General features: G+C 44.1%; 1 protein-coding gene across 1 annotated transcript; it reads left to right on the top strand.

The window, feature by feature from the left end:
* The first annotated feature begins 3,854 nt into the window (after window positions 1-3,854).
* LOC138951722 (steryl-sulfatase-like) lies at window positions 3,855-10,205 on the top strand. Its single transcript, XM_070323284.1, has 6 exons — window positions 3,855-5,204; window positions 5,955-6,077; window positions 7,335-7,668; window positions 7,906-8,270; window positions 8,545-8,832; window positions 9,851-10,205. Exons 1-6 carry the CDS (start codon window positions 4,934-4,936, stop codon window positions 10,168-10,170), a joined length of 1,701 nt encoding a protein of 566 aa, XP_070179385.1. The 5' UTR covers window positions 3,855-4,933; the 3' UTR covers window positions 10,171-10,205.
* Window positions 10,206-14,623: the final 4,418 nt, after the last annotated feature.

Below are 14,623 nucleotides of genomic sequence, written 5' to 3'. Positions count from 1 at the left end.
AATTCATTTTGAAAGTGCCAGTGAGCAAGGCTTTTTTCTTCTTCATTCATTCTTCAGATACATGAAGTTGAAGATTTGGTAACTGAGAAACAAGTCATAATTATAAAGCCAAATCAAAACTTCACTGAGAGCGAGTCCAGGCTAAAAGAAACCCGTCGACCAAGAATGTTATACACTTACACTTGGATACACTTGTTTTTCCATCCGAGGCCAAAGGCCTATAGTGGGTCTTTGTGTCGCAGCTCTTGGGTATTCGTTCCACCCACTTCTTGGGTGTCTTGACTGGAGGTAGTCAGCGGGAATTCAATGCTATATTGGTGCTCTCTCAGGTTTCCATCAAGCCTTCCTTTGAAACTGTTCACGGACGGGGCGTTGACTACATACTCTGGTAAGCTGTTCCAGTTCCCGACTACTCTCAGCCCAAAAAAGTTTTTCCTGATATCCAGGCGGGATGCTCTTTTTTCCAGCTTGTATTGATGGCCTCTTGTTCGGTCGTTCTTGCACTTTGGGAGCAGAGTTTCGCTGTCCACGTTGTACATTCCGTGGGTCAGTTTGTACGCCTCAATGAGGTCCCCTCTCAGTCTTCTATACGTCAGGCTTGGGAGGTTCAGGGCCCTCAGGCGGTCTTCGTACTCCTTCTCCTTGAGTTCAGGGACCATTTTTGTGGCTCTTCTTTGAATGCTCTCGATGAGCATGGCGTCTTTCTTCAGGGAGGGCGACCAGATGATATTGCCGTATTCCAGTATGGGTCTGATCAGGCCTTTGAAGAGTTGGTTCATCATGCTTTTGTCCATGTAGTCAAAGGTTCTCCTTATCATTCCAAGGATGCTGTTTGCTTTGTTTGTCGTCTTCCTGACGTGCTGTGAGAATTTCAATGTAGGGTCAACATGCACGCCAAGGTCCTTTTCACATGCCGTTGCTTCGAGGGTCGTCAGGTTAGCTCCATCCTGCATGTGGTAATCATGTTCTTCGTTCTTTTTGCCCAGGTGCATGACCTTGCACTTCCCAGCGTTGAAACGTAACTGCCAGTCGTTGGCCCACTGTTGTAGAGCTGTTAGGTCCCTCTGAAGTCCCTGACAGTCATTCTGGTCGTTTGCTGTGGAGAAGACCTTGGTATCGTCGGCAAAAATCCGTAGTAGGCCCTCCACTGCATCAGGCATATCGTTCACGTAGCAGACGAAGAGGATCGGACCGAGGACACTCCCCTGGGGAATACCGCTGGAGACTGTGGTCCAACCTGATGATGCGCCATTCAGAGTCACTCGTTGCTGTCTTTCGCTTAAGAAGTCAGTGACCCAGCTATGTACGCTGCCCTGGACGCCGTATTTCTCCAATTCCAAGAGAAGCCGCTGGTCACAGTGGGGAACGCTGTCAAAAGCCTTGGCAAAATCCAAGTAGACCGCGTCCACTGTATTGCCCTCGTTCAGGAGACTCGTCCAGATATTGATAGTGTCCAATAGCTGTGTCATACATGAGCGGCCGCTCAAAAAGCCGTGCTGGCAGTCAGTGAAAGCTGGCTCCATGTGTTCCAGTAGGGCTGTTCTGATGATGCCCTCCATCATCTTGCATGGTATTGACGTCAGGCTCACCGGCCTGTAGTTTCCTGCCTGTGACTTGCTCCCTTTCTTGAAAATGGGGCTGACTTGGGCTATCTTCCAATCGGCAGGAATCTTGCCGTCTGCCATGGACTGGTTGAAGAGGATTGTGAATGGTCTAAGCAGCTCCTCCTGCGCTTCTTTTAGCACTCGAGGGTGCATCCCATCTGGCCCTGGGGACTTGGTAGCTTTCAGTTTTTTAAACTGCTCTTGTACCATTTTCTCAGTGATCGTCAGGTTCTCCAATATCCCCAACCCCTCTCTCCTGTCAAAGCTTGGTAACTGGGTCAAATCTTCTTTTGTGAAGACACTGGCGAAGAAATTGTTGAGGACTTCAGCCTTTTCTGCGTCGCTTTCTGTATAAGTTCCATCCTCCCTCTTGAGGTCGGCCACTCCTGCTTTGGTTTTTAGCTTTGAGTTGGCGTATGCGTAGAAGGCTTTGGGGTTGGTTCTTGCCTGTTGCGCTATCAGCTTTTCGAATTCTCTCTTTGCCTTCCTGACTTCCCACTTAGCCTGGTTTCTGCATTTTGCAAACTCTTGATAGTCCTTCCCCTCTTGTGTTTCCAGGTATCTTTTGAACGCCTGGCGCTTTTTCTTGACCTTGGCCATCAGTTGTGGGTTCATCCATAGTGGTTTTCTAGGTTTCTGTCCTTTCGGGCCGTTTTCCTTTGTCGTTTTCTTCGGTATGTGTTCTTCAATGGCTTCCTGTACATGGGCCTTTAGGGTCTGCCAAATTTCTTCCACGTTTTTCTTTCCTTTCATCTCCTCCCAGTCTGTGGCCTTCAGCTTTGCTCTGATGGATTCGTAATCCCCTTTGTCGTAGCAGTATCGCACCTTGTTGTTTGGTTTCTTCTCCGTGTAGCAGCGTAGGTGGAAATCGATGCATGTGTTCTGCGCGAACTTAGAATCCGGTTTCATTCTAGAATGGACCGGGTCCAGGTTGGAATTCTAACCCTGCGCAAGTACAGGGGTGCCATTCTAGAATGAAACCCTTGAATAAAGGGGGCCGTAATGTTTGTAGGTAAGACAGAGTTGTCTTCCCTTGAATTATCTCCACCTGCACCTTCCCTTTGATAAGATGGGGCTGATTTGTCTACCCCTGAAAAAAATCCTTTGGCGATCTTGCGATGTCATGTCATGTCAAGAAAGTTGACACTCCTGAGTACGCAATAAACAAAGGCAGACCATAGCAAGGGGGACTACCAGGGCGGTATTGTTTGCAGGGCAGTTGTTTTTGTGATGAGAGCCGGTTGCGGCCGCTTGCAATGTCAGCGCTGTCTCCCTCTCGGAAATGTCTGGTTTTTTGACAATTTTTTTCACAGACAGACAGACAGACAGACAGACGGTCAGACCGACTAACCGACAGACAGACCAACAGAAGGACAGAGTGAGTTATAGAGCTGTTGTCACAGGTTTAAAAAAAAGTTGACATTAACAAAAACAGAAATCAACAACAACTTTTGTCTGGTTTTATAATATTATGGGAAAAACATTGAAAGCAATTCATAGTAGTAGTACTACCACAACAAATACTCTCAAAGGGGAATTCCATGCCTAAAAGTTTGACAGTTTTTATTTAATCTATCAGAATCCCTACCTTCCAAACTGTGATATGCCCACGTTTCAAACTCTTCATGTATATGAATAAGATTAAGTCAGTCCGGAAATTTCCGTTCGTAGCGATCAGTGCTGAGTGTCTCTCAAAATCGTAATCACTTTCAGAACATCACATCACAATCCCAATTCACGATGTCTTTGAGTAAAGTGTAAAAAACCCGAAAAAAACCCCAACCAAACACACAAAAAACAAAAACAAACAGAAAATCCAGTTACAAGCGAGATCGTCAAAACACTGTCAGTCCGGAAATTTCCGTTCGTAGCGATCAGTGCTGAGTGTCTCTCAAAATCGTAATCACTTTCAGAACATCACAATCCCAATTCACGATGTCTTTGAGTAAAGTGTAAAAAACCCGGAAAAAACCCCCAACTAAACACACAAAAAACAAAAACAAACAGAAAATCCACATTTGTGGCTTTGGCTGTGTGATAGTCTAACTGAAATGACTATTCCAACTTGGACCCAAATTCCAACCTTGCGCAGGGCCGATTCTAGAATGGACCAGCAACAAGGGTTTCATTCTAGAATGGCACCCCTGTACTTGCGCAGGGTTAGAATTCCAACCTGGACCCGGTCCATTCTAGAATGAAACCGGATTCTAAGAACGCGCAGAACACATGCATTGTGACTTTTCCCTATTGGTGCTTCGAGCCTGACATCCCCCACCATGCCTTCCTCGTTTGTGAAGACCAGGTCCAAAAAGTTTGCCCTCTGGTCCCCCCTGTAGTGCGTTGGCTGCAATACGTGCTGGTGCATGAAGCTGTCTTGGACGCTTTCCAGGAAAAGAGAGTTATGTGTATTTTAGCGTGAGAAAATACCTATCGGAAAGGCGAGGAAGATCTAGAGATGAACTGTGCATAATGGGTCACAGACGAAATTAAGGGGTGAGGTAAATTCACCCCGCACCGCCTGCGGCCTCGACCAAGTTCAGAGGGGTGGATCAGTACTGCACGGATCGAGCTCCGAAGATTGATATGTGCCTGTGCCAGAGGAAAGGGTAATGCAAACGGCGTGTTCAACAGAGTTGATTCCGTCCATTGCGAGACACTTGCAGCTATTTTATTTATGTTTACAGGCCTGATTATTGTCGAACAGTGTCCTGTGGATTTTTTGGTACACTCTGTCGCCTGTGGATTGTCTCCCTTACCTTCTCACCTGTGTTTTGAATTGATGTTTTAGGTGTCAAAGCGAACCATTATTTGTGCATTACGCCAGGAATCTATTGCATTACACAAAACAAGCGAGTTATTCAGTGCTCCATACATTAGTAAGAGGTTAAACGATTTTTGTCATAGGTAAGTGTGAAGAAACATTGTGTTGTGATCACCGGTGTAGAAGGAAATTTGGTCCCTGTCAGATTGAGCCCTTCCTGTGTGCACACTATACAAGATGATTCTGTGCAATGCAACAGTCAACGTATTATAACTTCAATATTAGTTCTTGTGGTGTGTGTTATCTTATGACTTATACCCAGAAGACCATAACACTGTCTCTTCTTGCAAGTCCCCCCAAATAAGGTATTACACAGAACTAAAATATTAGTGTCAGTACCACTAACCATAGATGTGTATCTATGCACTAACGCAGGCAAAGTAAAAACAACTACATGTTATGACACGCAATGAAACATCAATTAGAGCATCCCCTGCCGAGTCACCAAATGTTAGCCAGATCAACTATCTTTTCTTGCAAGTAGCCAGCAAAACGTACTTAAACAACAATGACACTACTGTTGAGAGTAGTTTTAGTCGGCATACTCCTGACACTGGCAGCTGATGCTGGCGATGTCCCTCGCCCCAACATTATCCTCATTGTTGCTGATGACCTGGGCTATGGAGACATTGGCTGTTTCGGCAACACCACCATCCACACCCCTCACCTGGACAAGCTGGCCACCCAGGGGGTCAAGCTGACCCACAACATTGCCGCTGACACCTTGTGCACGCCTAGCAGAGCGGCCTTCTTGACAGGCAGATACCCCATAAGATCTGGTAGGTTGATATATATATACGGAGAAGCCTCGGCTGGTGAAGATTTATAATAATATAAATAATGATATTTATATGGTGCAAATCCTAAAATATATATAGTTCTTAGACGCCTCACAAAACCATACATAAATAAATTATTCTGTACACAATTTGAAGTAAAATTTTAATACACATCAAAATATACTTTACAAAGTTTTAACCTATCAACCTATCAGATCAAATAATTATACACATTGAAATAAACAACTGTACATGTAATACAATTTACAAACTTTTAAATACATGCATGTACATGAATTTGTAACGGTAGGGCCACGGACTTACATTACCTCCATCTCATGTACGTCCGTGGTAGGGCCTACAGGGGAAGGTCTTCCGTCAGTAAATGTCTCGGTATCACAACATCTTATGCTGAAAATATGCTTTTCTGCAATGTGTGTGTTTCTGAGCACATGTTCCACTCAAGTTCTAACCTAGTAAAAAAAAAACACGTTTTCCAAGGCACTATGTGTGTGGGCTTAGAGGGAGCACAAAGGAACTGACCAACTCCTGTGGTGAAGCCGTTTTAAAAGGATGTGATGAAAATAATAGGACAGGCTTCTTTATCTCAGTTGTGCATCTGACCTTCTAACCATTTAGTCATTTAAGATATGAAGGGACAAATTCATCATAAATTAAAATAACTTGAGGTTTTAGCCTCACCCAATGCAAACTGTTTGAAAAATGTTGAACGGTGTTTCTGAATTTCAGGCATGGCCTCTTCATTTTTTATGCGCGCATTTCTCTTCACGGCTTCTGCAAGTGGGCTTCCAACCAATGAAACAACCGTGGCGGAAGTGGCCAAAGAAGCTGGGTACAAAACTGCATTTTTAGGTATGATCACTTCCCAAACATACAGGGAAAATGGTTACATTCAAAGAAGAATCTTAGAGGTCTGCGCAAGTTTTTTTCCTGCTGCAATGTTCAGCCTCTCAAACATGCAAGCCTCATTAGAAATATGTTGTTGTTTTTACATTTAGTCAAGTTTTGACTAAATGTTTTAACGTAGAGGGGGAATCGAGACGAGGGTCGTGGTGTATGTGTGTGTGTCTGTCTGTCTGTGCGCGTGTGTGTGTGTAGAGCGATTCATACCAAACTACTGGACCGATCTTTATGAAATTTGACATGAGAGTTCCTGGGTATGATATCCCCGGATGTTTTTTTCTTTTTTTCGATAAATACCTTTGATGACGTCATATCCGTCTTTTTGTAAAAGTTGAGGCGGCACTGTCAGACCCTCATTTTTCAATCAAATTGATTGAAATTTTGGCCAAGCAATCTTCGATGAAGGCCGGACTTCGGTATTGCATTTCAGCTTGGTGGCTTAAAAATTAATTAATGACTTTTGTCAATTAAAAATCTGAAAATTGTAAAAAACATAATTTGTTTTTAAAACGATCCAAATTTACGTTCATCTTATTCTTCATCATTTTCTGATTCCAAAAACATATAAATATGTTATATTCGGATTACAAACAAGCTCTGAAAATTAAAAATATAAACATTATTATTAAAATAAAATTTCTGAAATCGATTTAAAAACAATTCCATCTTATTCCTTGTGGGTTCCTGATTCCAAAAACATATAGATGTGATATGTTTGGATTAAAAACACGCTCAGAAAGTTGAAAAGAATAGAGAGAAAGAAAAGCGTGCTATCCTTCTCAGCGCAACTACTACCCCGCTCTTCTTGTCAATTTCACTGCCTTTGCATCGAGCGGTGGACTGACGATGCTACGAGTATACGCTCTTGCTGTAAAAATGCAGTGATTTCAGTTTCATTCTGTTAGTTCGACAGCTTGACTAAATGTTGTAATTTCGCCTTACGCGACTTGTTATTTATTCCCATCCCTACCCTTCTTTTTCTGTGTTTGATTGGCTATATGGACCGGTATTCTGAACTGCTACTTTTTTCGGTTTATTTTCTACTTGTACTCAGGTCTTGGATCTTAAAAGCCTTTCAGAAAATACACAAAAATATACTGATACATGCACAGCGTTCTGCATCCTATAAATCTAATTTTGCAGTCAATGGCTATTTTATCTATTTTCTCACATCAGTATATTCAACTCTTTACCACACTGTCCCAGGTAAATGGCATCAAGGTTGGAGCACTGACCGCTCAGACCCCGAACACCACCACCCCCTCAACCAGGGCTTCGACTACTTCTACGGAACTCCGCTCACCAACATGCCCGACTTTGACGACCTTGGCGTTTCCTGGATCATGCATGCAGCCCCGCATTTTCCTTTCCAGCTGCTCACCACATTCCTCCTTGTGCTAATCTCTGTTTGTTGCCTGGTCCGTGTGGGATATGTCAACGTATGGCTGGCCATGCTGTTTGTCTTGGTGACCGGGGTTTTGTGCGGAGGGACTGGTTTTGCCCTGTTGAACATGAAGCTGTTGAATTCTTTTATGTTCAGGTAAGTTATAATGTTCAGATAACTCCTTCTTTCTCTTTGTCAGTCCCGTCTCTGCCTGTCCCCCTCCCCCCCCCCTCTCCCCCCCCCCTCTCTCTCTCTCTCTTTCTCTCTCTCTCTGTTTTCCTAACCTATCTTCCAGCCCTTCTGCTATTAAGTAAGAGACACTACTTAGGGTGGTCCGAGCTCTCAGTGCACATTCCTGATCCTCTTCTTTTCCTCCTGTTTCGCTATATACAGGAACTATGACCTGGTGGAGCAGCCTATCCACCTGGCCAGCGTGACGCGCAAGCTGGTGGCGGAGAGCGGGGAGTGGCTGCAGGCCCGTCATCAGGACCACGCCCCCTTCCTGCTTATTCTGTCCTGGCTACACATGCACACAGCCCTGGCCACAGACCCTCAGTTCACCAACCGCTCCGCTCATGGCCGCTACGGGGACGCTGTGGAAGAGATGGACTGGGGAGTGGGCCAGGTGATGGACATGCTTGACCGTTATGGGATGAGTGACAACACCTTTGTCTACTTCACCTCCGACCACGGTGCAGCACCCAAGCATAAGGATAAGCTGGGGAGAACTGTTGGAGGATTCAATGGACCTTTCAGCGGTGCGTGCTGTTTATCTTTCTAGACTAGGTGCTGTGCGTTAAGTAAGGATAGTAAAAGTGGTCTTTGATGTTACATGTGAAATATGTCATTGGTTGCCACTTTACAAAGTGTCAGTTGTTTAATGCTTGCACAAATAATGTTCAGCCCTTGGAAGTTAAAAGAGACCTGAGGTCACCTGAGAATTTTATCTTAAAGTCTTTTTGTCAATTCTCAAGAATTAACTGAAAATTCGCTTTGGTACCATGTTTCAGTTTCCCTTTGATTATTTTGCAGGTGCAAAGACCGAGGGTTCCACAGAGGGCTCGTTCCGGGTTCCAGGAATCATTCGTTGGCCCGCAGGCTTAGCAGGAGGTCAGGTCATCAACGAACCAGTCAGCCTCATGGACATCTTTCCTACAGTGGCCGACCTGTTGCATGTGCCTGACGTCTCTGCGGGTCAGGTGATTGACGGAGCATCATTGGTGCCACTTCTGACGGGCCAGGAGACAGTGTCACCTCACCAGTTTCTGTTCCACTACTGTCAGGACAGCGTGCATGCGGTCAGGTACCGGCCACGCACAGGTGAGTGGGATACAAACAATACCAGGGATGGCCAAATCCATCGCCTGGTAGACCCCCCGCGGGTTAGGGGGAAGAATTTACCCGATGCTCCCCAGCATGTTGTAAGAGGCGACTAACGGATTCTGTTTCTCCTTTTACCCTTGTTAAGTGTTTCTTGTATAGAATATAGTCAATTTTTTTTAAAGATGTTAGTCAAGCAGTATGTAAGAAATGTTATGTCCTTTGTACTGGAAACTTGCATTCTCCCAGTAAGGTAATATATTGTAGGCTACTACGTTGCAAGCCCCTGGAGCATATTTTTGATTAGTGCTTTTGTCGTCAAGAAACAATTGACAAGTGGCTCTATCCCATCCCCCCCCTTTCCCCGTCGCGATATAACCTTCGTGGTTGAAAACGACGTTAAACACCAAATAAAGAAAGAAAGAAAATCGCCTGGTAGAAACCGTCGGGCCAGTGAGTTAAATTTGTTAGATTTGGCCATCCCTGAGGACCCTATATCTTTTAGGAGGGGGAGGGTGTAAGTGTGTATGCCTGGCACTATTGTCATTAGCTGTTCATGGGTATGCTCTCTTGCATTTCCGCATGCTGCGCTGTAGCGGTTTATCTAAAACTTGAGTCGTACAGTGGTATTTACTGAGTGCATTTCTTGCAAAGCTAAGACTTAAGAGTGTAAGACAAAAATCATGCCCGGAAATCGTCTTCTATCAAGAATACATCATCACAACTGCTCGATTACCAAAACATTCTGAATACAAATGCTTGCTGGACATAAAAATAGGGGTACACTAACTTTGTGACTTTTTGCCACTGATTATCTGGTCCCAATAATTACAATGGAAATTTCCTTGTATTGATGAGGACAATAAAACATCTTGTATCTTGTATCTCTTTTAAGACAATTCCCCCCCCCCCCCCCCCCCCACCCCTTTCCTGCCCCCCCCCCCCTCCCAACAAAATAATTGGGGATTCTAGTGTACCTGCTATCACCCTAAAAATGTGGGATTGGTTTTACTTTCAGGTAGCACTGTATGGAAACTTATGCTTCGAGAACCAGACCGGAACAACAAAAAGCCAGCAAAAGGTTGCGACGCTGCGCTTCACCTTGACCCTCCCAAACTGTATGACCTGACCTCTGATCCCACTGCAACCACGCCTCTTGACCTCCAGCAACATGCCCAGACAGTTGCGGTCATGTTGGCAGGGCTCAAAGAGCACCAAGCCAGCATCGAGCCCGTTCCCTCGCAGTTTACGTTGACCAGGTTAATGTGGCAGCCGTGGAAGCAGCCCTGTTGCAATTTTCCGTACTGCTCTTGTGAGGATAGCAAATTCCATGCATAATTTTTTAGACTAATAGTAAGTTACAGAGGGAAAAAGTGAGTGTTTGTGTGCTTTATGTGAGGGATTGTGCATGTGTTTGTTTTTGCCTGTTGAATAGTGTCTCTGTTAAATTTAGTTGGACAGAAGGCAATTATTTGAATGTGAATGAGTATCTCAGTTAATTTTCATTGAGTTTTAATCATGTTTGTGTGGGTGTCATGCTGTTGAACAGTGTCTGAGTTCATTGTCATCGATCAGAACATATGTGTAAGTGAGTGTGTGTATTTGTTGTTAAATCCTGTGAATCAGTGTCCTATAATTTTCACTGACTGGACAATAATTGACAATGAGAGTGTGGGTATGCAGGAGTGTGCAAATGCAGGCATGTGCACTTCAGCTCACCTTGGAGGCCAACAACTTGTGTTCAGCACTGCAATCAAAATGTATTATTTTTATACCGTTTGTAAGGGACCAATCATGATTGAATAAATCAAAGATTATTTTTACAAATGTGTTTTGATTTGGATGCGCTTTATTGACCACATAAATGATGCTGACACTAACAGCTACAAAGCTCTCTCTCTCTCTCACACACACTAACACACACACACGCACATACACACACACATACAGCCCTCAGAGCATTATACACTCCAGTGCATACATTTGTATGTGCACAAACACAAGACACATACATCTTTATTATGAACACGGACGCCTGTTGTTCTGACATGAACAAACACTTTCCGACTTTCCACAGGCCCAGCTGACGTCAAAGAATCGACTCATAAGCAGCGCCGAAAAGTAAACTCCATATTTAAACCAAAATACACATTCTGGTCTTTACAGCAAGTGAATTCTGTCTTTTTAATTCTGGCCAATTTCCTGACAAATAACAAAATATTACAAAAATGGCACAACAAACGAAAGTAAAGCAGGGAAGTTAAATGTAACATTGATTACATGCCTTTGTCTATCAACTCGAAGAACATTTTCATTTACAATTTCAACCAGACTGTGAACTACTGTAGTACCAGTGCCTAGCTCTTATCACAGGTCTGCGTGGATAGCTGCAGTTGTACTTTCTACGGTCGACAGATCGTTTTGGGGCAACTAAGATTTTTCTGGTGTTCTGACATTATTGAGAGTGTAATTAAGGAACACACCTCAAATGCACACACGCACACACATGTTTTTGATATTTCTCTAGACTCCCACATCAGATTCAGTCAGTCTTTGGATGCGGCTCAACAGAAGTGTAAGACAGAAGCAGCTATAAGATCGTGGAAAGAAGGTCAGTCCATGCTGTATACACATTGAATCACAAGTACTGTCGTTCCTTTTGTGAAAAATGTGCAGCCTCAGTCCTCGAACATTCCACTGAACTTCTCATCCTCACATGCACACTTGGGAAAGTTACAGCACGGTTGATTCCATGGTCTCCATAGCAGTCTATGTAGAGCAAACTGAGATGGCACTGGCTTCAAGCTTTGGCGATGGTCTTGTAGGGCCTTCAGCATTTTGGAGGTGACCTCAGAGCGCTGCTCAGGGTCAACGGGCGAGGTCGCGGCAGGGTCAGAGGTGAGGTCATAGAGCCTCGGGGTGTCGAGGTTACGAGCGGCTTCACAGCGGCTCATCATTGGGGAGGTGTCATTGCGGTCCGGTTCTCGTAGTGTCAGTTTCCACACTGTGTCACCTGCACGTGCAGAAAAGTGATTTAAAAAAAACTGACGTCATCTGCATCAGGACTAAGTTGGCATTCATGCCGCTGCTAACCTGAATGGCATTGATTACTTCAAGTCAGTGTCCTTCGGACGGAACTAACTTTGTTTCTGTTTCCTTTTCAGATAGCTGACCTGGGGTTTATACACCAGTTCAGGTCATTGACTGCACGGTCGATAAAGACACCGCTTAAAGGCACAGTTTTTTTCCGAGTAAACGGTTGGGCTCACCATCCGACATCTGGCCAGGCTTTTACATGGGCTAAGGCCATCCCTCCACTTGGACACTTACCGAAAACAAACAAAAACAGCCTGGCTGCTTTATGTACAAATTGGGACTTTTTTAAGCCACTATTAGAATAATGGGGCTTACTGGATTTGCTCTGTCTGTTTGTTTGTTTGTTTGTTTGAGGCGGGCCGAGGGCGGGCGGTCAGTCGGTCGGTGTTTGTCGGGTAAGACTTGTATCTCTGGGTCAATTAAGCTCAAATTTTGTGAAATTGTTAGGAATAGGCTTTGTTTTTTGTATGCAAAAAATTACATTCCTGACGGTAGTCAAACGGAAGATATTAGCTTGTAACGCTTTTACAAACCGAGCCAGGGGACGAAACCAGAAACCCACTGACATATGCGGGAATTCCCGCAGGTTACTTCCCTTTCCCCTTTTTGGTTCACTGATCTATATGTTGTTTTTTAAGTCTGGTCTCCACGACTCAGTGTTTGTGCAATCAACACACAAGCGCAGGCGGCAAAGACAATAAGACTAACTGACTAACACGTGCACGTACACGTACACGTACTTGCACGCTGACACGCGCAGCACACAGAGAAGCCGGACCCGTTACCTGCCGCATGAGTTTCGGCCACGTACTTGTCGCAGTGATCTACACCAGAGACATACAAACATCTATGTCTCTGTCTACACACACCCTTACCCCCGTCTGTGCTGCACAATGCTGCATTTCAAATTGCTGACACAAGTGATGCGTGAAATACACCTGCTGTCGACCGTGCACCCAATGCTTCTGTGTTTTAAACTGTAGCCTTTAAAATATTATGTCTCGACATGTATTTCTCTCTCTCTCGACTGTACACAGAGATAAGAACAGCCTCGCTTTCACCTAGATCCTGCCTAAAAACAATGTTCAGACCTCATGTTCAGACTCGGCGTAATAATACCGAAAGGACTACTTTTTAGCGGTCAAGTTCAGTCGTCCGCATACTCGAAAGTGAAAAAAAGATGAAACGTTTTGCTACAGTATCGGAGGATGAACTGTCAAAGAAGAAAACGACTCTCGTGCCAACCACTACGCAGAAGACCATCCGAATTGTCCAGAAGAAGTTCTGAAACACGTCACGTTCCAAATCAAAAGACGACATTCTATTCTCTTACGTCACTATTCTTGGTTTACGGTACCATTCGGCGGCTTTGCTACGAGTATGCCATAGTCTTGGTTGGCCGAGACCTTGAGGTGGAATGCGAGTGATTAGGTTTGTTGATTTTGCTCGGAGAAGTGGTCCGTGTTCAAGCAAGTTTCTTTCTTCTTTGAAAACAAAAACCCTAAGACCAGTGAATGTCGAGATATATATGTTAATTGGATCTGTGATCCAAACATGCCTTTTGGTCAATCTCGATGGCAGTTTATTCCACTCGCCCTACGGGCTTGTGGAATAAACTTCCATCTCGATTGACCAAAAGCCATGTTTGGATCACAGATCCAATTAACGTATAATGTATCGATTGGAGATTGGATTTCCCTTCTTTGAGTCATGTGACGTCAGAGGCCGACAAAACTTTATAATTTGGCTTTTCAGGTTGACCGAAACTTCAAAGGAACTAAAAAAAAAAACGTCATGTGTTTGATTGCATGTGTGTGTGCTGTTCAATGTCAAAACAACAACAAAGTGAGTACATGACGTGTGTTTTGTAGTTCCTTTGAAGTTTCGGTCAACCTGAAACGCCCAAATATGAAGCTTATGTGTTGGGAAATGCACGAACAAAAAAAAAGCTTCTAACTGCCCAAGAAAATAAAGTTGTCTATGTCTATTTCTCATTGTAACTACCTAAAGAGTTCGATTCTGTTGTTTTTGATAATTCTGAAATATGACTATTCAAGTACATGTAGCGGGAAGCATACTTCTCCCCCGAAAGCGGCGAGTATGGCTGCCTAACTGAAATGATGGCGGGGTAACAAACGGTCATACACGTAAAAACCCACTCGTGCAAAAAACGCGGGTGTACCGTTGGAGTTTCAGCCCATGAATGCAGAAGAAGAAGAAGAAGAAGGAAGCATACTTGTAGAACAACCGAGAATGTCACAGTGTGGTTCCAATAAACACGTATTTTCATAATATTATTGTCGAGTTACAAACGCCGCGTACGAGCGTGCTTGAGTGGGGCAGGGGTCAACATTGCCGGAAGTAAAAGTTTATCAAAGTACATCAAACTTGTAAACGTTCATATACAATACACGTCGGCTGTGAATGTCAATTACTAGGCCACACACCATGCCTTTTTACATTTAGTCAAGGTGTGATTTAAACAATGCTTTCGGCTGGGGGAATCACGTCTGAAGTAGGTCTTTGAAGCCAATAATGTAGTTCAAATGTCAGCCCACAAGCGAAGAAAGACATCACTTTGAATACAGAATACAGAATCTTTAATTGCCCAAGGTTGGGAATTTGTGATGACATTGCGGTTAAGAAACATTTTGATCCAGCCATTTACACCAACACACGCATCAACAAACTGATC

The sequence above is a fragment of the Littorina saxatilis genome, linkage group LG17 (assembly GCF_037325665.1).
Source record: "Littorina saxatilis isolate snail1 linkage group LG17, US_GU_Lsax_2.0, whole genome shotgun sequence".
NCBI classification, from domain to species: domain Eukaryota; kingdom Metazoa; phylum Mollusca; class Gastropoda; order Littorinimorpha; family Littorinidae; genus Littorina; species Littorina saxatilis.
This window is presented reverse-complemented; position numbering and strand designations above follow the sequence as displayed.